General features: G+C 42.6%; 1 protein-coding gene across 2 annotated transcripts; it reads left to right on the plus strand.

Moving 5' to 3' along the window:
• Positions 1–1,519: 1,519 nt before the first annotated feature.
• On the plus strand, positions 1,520–4,420 carry tha1 (threonine aldolase 1). Of its 2 annotated transcripts, none has more exons than XM_044177858.1 (7): positions 1,520–1,927; positions 2,708–2,791; positions 2,879–2,967; positions 3,067–3,252; positions 3,391–3,528; positions 3,630–3,822; positions 3,921–4,420. In XM_044177858.1, the coding sequence occupies exons 1-7, from the start codon at positions 1,618–1,620 to the stop codon at positions 4,226–4,228; spliced, it is 1,308 nt and encodes a 435-aa protein (XP_044033793.1). In that variant the 5' UTR covers positions 1,520–1,617; the 3' UTR covers positions 4,229–4,420. The 2 variants fall into 2 exon arrangements, with proteins under 2 accessions (XP_044033793.1, XP_044033795.1); XM_044177860.1 differs by having other exon boundaries at positions 1,539–1,781.
• The last annotated feature ends 335 nt before the right edge of the window (positions 4,421–4,755 follow it).

Raw genomic sequence — 4,755 nt, forward strand, 5'->3', positions numbered from 1 at the left:
TGGCAATATCTACTTTAACTACAGTACAGTGCGGTCCTGATAACACACACTGGGACTTTTATCGAGTGATTAAAATCAGACAAGACAGTATGAGTATGCATGAGAGTGGGAAATGTGTGTGTGAGGGGAGGGAGGGAGGGTGCTGGTGCTTGTGATGTATGCATGTAGTTGTACCATTTGTTGTTTTGTAATGACTGCACCTCCCTCGTAGCCTAATCTCAGTCCAGGGTAGATAAATTCCCACAAGGCTTCACCTCCAAATATTGACTTAGTCACAGGGAACTGGGGCTTTCTGGTGATAAAAATAGAGGACATGCTGGATATAACCAGTTCAGTTTGGGCCTGAGCACCTCCTTTCTCGCTCTCTACAGAAAGATAAATGGATGATGGGTGACAGCTAGGTAAAATTACCTTTACAGCTCATCGCACTGAGTGCAGGGATAAAGGTCAAGCCAAAAGCAGGTTTGTGACCCCTGAAGAATCTGAGGGTGTCACAGTTATTTCAGAGCATTCGTGACCACAACATACTGTAAACACACCATACACACTGGCACAGGAACAGACAGACACACACAGATGCACAGAGACATTTGCGCACATGCGCGCCTCACTGAGGACTAATGCAGGACATGGTGAGAGTTAAACTTTAACATAAAATATGACTTATTCTGATTGAATTATTATTACTATTATTATTATTATTACTATCGCACATCTGTTTACCCTCCACAGCCGACACCACTCATCACACTATCACATTACACTGTGTATCTCCATCTGTTTATTTGCACATTGCACAAATTCAAATTTTTTTACATTTCATTCTGTTTTAATAACTGTACAGTTCTTTAAACGATATACTATAGAATATATATTTTTATTGTACATTTCTATTATTATTATTTAGATTACTTTTTGTGGTACTTGTATTTTCTCCTACTCTGTATATTTGACTGTCATGCACCACAACACCAGGCTAATTCCTTGTAGGCGAAAACCTACTTGGCAATAAGCCTGATTCTGATTTGATGGTTCCAGGTTCTCAGATGTCTCAGATTTTCTGTTTTATATCATAGTAAACTGAATATCTTTAGACTAAACAAGACATTCGAAGATGTCACCTTGTCTTCTGAGACTGACTTAATTCTGCTATTTTTTTTAAATGTAATTCAGTCCAGTACAACACCACCACCAGAAACTGCAGCCTCATAATTTACTAACTCTTCTTACAAACAATATGAACACAAAATCAGGATTGCAGGTCTATTGTAATAGATTGCATTAGGTTGTAGTCACCCTTATTATTTTATGTGTAAATGAAAGAAATCAGAATACGTAAGTGAGCGGATTATAATTCCCTAGATTATGTTACCAATTAGTCTACAGTTTGGAAAAGACTAGAGTTGCACTGGAACAGAGCATTATATTTGTCAGTGTTCATATGTAGAATAATTAGCTTCGTTGGGATAATGGCGCCACCTTGAGGTCCACACTGCTCTGTGCATGTTGATGGGCTGATAGGTCATCCATTAACTTTCCTTGCAGTCAATGATTATCGATTACAAGTGAACGATCCGAAGTCCGAAAAAAAAACCCACTACCAATGACCATGGCTAAATGAGGAGCATCATGTCTTTGAAAACATTTTCCTGCAGGGTTTTGTTTAAATATTTGAACCATGGTGTCGTCGCTTCAAGTAAGCCGCTCAGTGCACGAGATGCAGCCGCCGCCGTGTTGGGACGGACCTCCACGCGGGGCTATTACAACACCGGGAAACCCAGGTACGCCGGACCGGGCGGGGTGGCCAACGTCCGGGTGGTGGACCTCCGCAGCGACACTGTGACCAAGCCCGGGCCGGGAATGCGGCAGGCCATGGCGGAGGCCGAGGTCGGAGATGACGTGATGGGAGAAGACCCGACAGTTAACGGTTATAGCCGAGCCGTTAGATCGTAGTGCTGCTAAAATGATCAGGAAACTCATTCATTTACGGTTAAAAAGTAGTTCCTGAATAACTCTGAATGAAGGACTAGAGTAGATATATTGAAATTGCATGATAGATAATTAATCAGAATCAGAATATAATATGTGTTTGCTACGTGTATGTTTTTATTCTGTGTAAGCCACATCAGAGGCACATTTCCACTGACTTTTTTTGTTTTTTCTGATTCAGATTTTTCCTCTATTTTGATTAGACAATTATTAAACCAGTTTGCAATGATTTGTTCTTGCAAATGTGTGCATATGCATATTGTTAAAGACGTGATTAGCTCTGCATCAGCTGCTAAATGGTACATAACCACAAATTATTAATTACACAATATGCACATGAACACAATAGTTGATATTTATCATCCTACAGCACCAACTGACAAGTAGCCACTGAGTTGCCATTAGTTAATGAGTGAAACAATCCAAACATCATTTAAAAAAAGATTTGAATTAGTGTGTTGGCAAAGCATCCTGAGAGTTAGCCAAATGATTGAGTTCATTTTATTTATATGGCCCAAAATTACACATTTGTCTCAAAGGGCTTTACAGTTGGCTTTATGACACCCTTGATTAGCGTAGAGAAGTAGCATGGAGGAATGGCTCACTGCACAGTACGAAAGTCAGAGAGGAATTTGGTTCAATATGAATGCATACACACCTGCATCTTTACTTGTGAAATCCTACCTAAATCTATAAAATATTTGATTAATTTCTGCAGAGTTACAGAAAATTGCAGCTGATATGTTTCGGATGGAGGCCGCACTGTTCGTTCCCTCTGGAACCATGAGTAATCTCATCGCAGGTGAGCTGTGCATTTATTGGCAGAGTCTGAATCAATATTTTTATGAGGTCAGAATGGTCATAAACGTGCACGCATTTCATTATGCAGTGATGGTGCACTGCAGGGAGCGGGGCGACGAGATGATCGTGGGTGATCTGTCCCATTTACACATCTATGAGCAAGGAGGGAGCGCACAGGTGAGTGTACCAGAGCAGCAGACACCTGTGATTGGGCCCTCTGCAACTCTTTCCTCATCATCTGCAGTGCGTTCAATGTGTATTTATGTGTTGACACAGTTGGCCGGTGTCCACGCCACCACGGTGACCAACCTCCCCGATGGAACATTTGACTTTGAGCAGCTGGAATCGAAGATCCGCCACGGTTACCCCGACCCCCACTACCCCCGCTCACGCCTCATATGTGTGGAGAACACACACAACATACAGGGAGGACGTGTGCTGCCCCTGACCTTCCTGCAGGAGGTGTGTGTGTAGATGTGTCTTCATCTTGCGGTGCTTCTTAGCAAAGCTCATGCTGATTGTATATGTCAACGTGTGAAAGCAGCTGTGATACTTGCTTTACTGCGACTAATCATTGGATGGTTTGTTTCCGTCTCCAAGGTTCGTGCTGTAGCAGATAGATATGGTCTGTCGGTTCACATGGATGGAGCCAGGGTGATGAACGCGGCCGTGGCCCAGGGGGTGCATCCATCCACCATACTGCAGCACACACACACCGTCAGTGTGTGCCTCTCCAAGGTGGGACTGCAAAACACACAGTGGACCAGGACGTACTTCTTCATACTTCTTTGTGTAAATAAAACTTCTCAAAGTCAAATTCACATTACGGTGTGTAACAGGGTTTGGGCGCCCCTGTGGGAACCATCTTGGCTGGACCCCAAGACTTCATATCCCGGGCAGTACGGTGCCGTAAAGCCCTGGGTGGGGGGATGCGGCAGGCTGGTATTCTAGCAGCAGCTGGAAAACTGTCTTTGCTGGAGATGGTAGGAAGACTGGAGGAGGATCACTGCAATGCAAAAACCTTTGCTCAAGGTGAGTAGCTCATATTTCTGTCTATGAAACTTAAATCATTAACTGGCTGCCATTGTACTCCTGCTCATAACTTCGTCTTGTTTCTTCACATCTCCCAGCTCTGCTCGACTGTGACCCTCCTCTGTTCGCTGTAGACATGGCTGCCGTGGAGACAAACATCCTGCGTTTCCGTCTACAGGAGCCAAGTTTAAGTCCCTCAGAGTTCTGTGCCCGCATGGGTCAGGTTAACGAGGGAGAGGAGGCTGCGCTGGGACAGGGGATACAAGTTCTCATGTACCCCCATTTTGGAAATTCAGTACGGGCTGTATGGCATCTTGGGATATCCCCTGAAGATACCAAGCTGGCCATCCAGAAAATGCAATTTGTGGCTTCTCAGTACTTGAAGGAAAAACTCAGGGCCCAGTGAACCCTGATACTTCCGAAGATGTGTAGTCTAATCACTAGGACTGATCATGGAATATTTACAGACTGATCTAGAACAAGACTGAAGGATGTGAAACATGGGACAAATGCAACTGGAGTCACTTTGGATATTCATTCAATTCAGTTTTTGTTTTTTTTTGCAAATCTTAATCATTAAATTTATTGAACCACTGTCTCCTGTTAACATCTGTTTAATTTTTTAAAGTATTTTATGGGGTATATTTTAAAAAAAGGGACAAAGGTCCCCGTTCATGGTTGGTGCCCTAACCCTGAGACCACCAGGGCACCCCTGTTCCATTTTGTTCAATTGGAAAACCTTTGAATATGAGCAGCACACCACAGCCTTTAGGATTTTAATTTAATTAATATTAATTTTAATTATTAATGTTGTTAAAGGCCCTAAACACCTGTTTTCTTAATCTCAACCTCTTATTATGAGCGATATGGTCCTATGTGAATACAACAAAGTTACAACAGTTTTGTTTATTTCAATTAATAAGTTTCCGTTCT

The sequence above is a fragment of the Siniperca chuatsi genome, linkage group LG20, assembly GCF_020085105.1.
Source record: "Siniperca chuatsi isolate FFG_IHB_CAS linkage group LG20, ASM2008510v1, whole genome shotgun sequence".
Taxonomy (NCBI): domain Eukaryota; kingdom Metazoa; phylum Chordata; class Actinopteri; order Centrarchiformes; family Sinipercidae; genus Siniperca; species Siniperca chuatsi.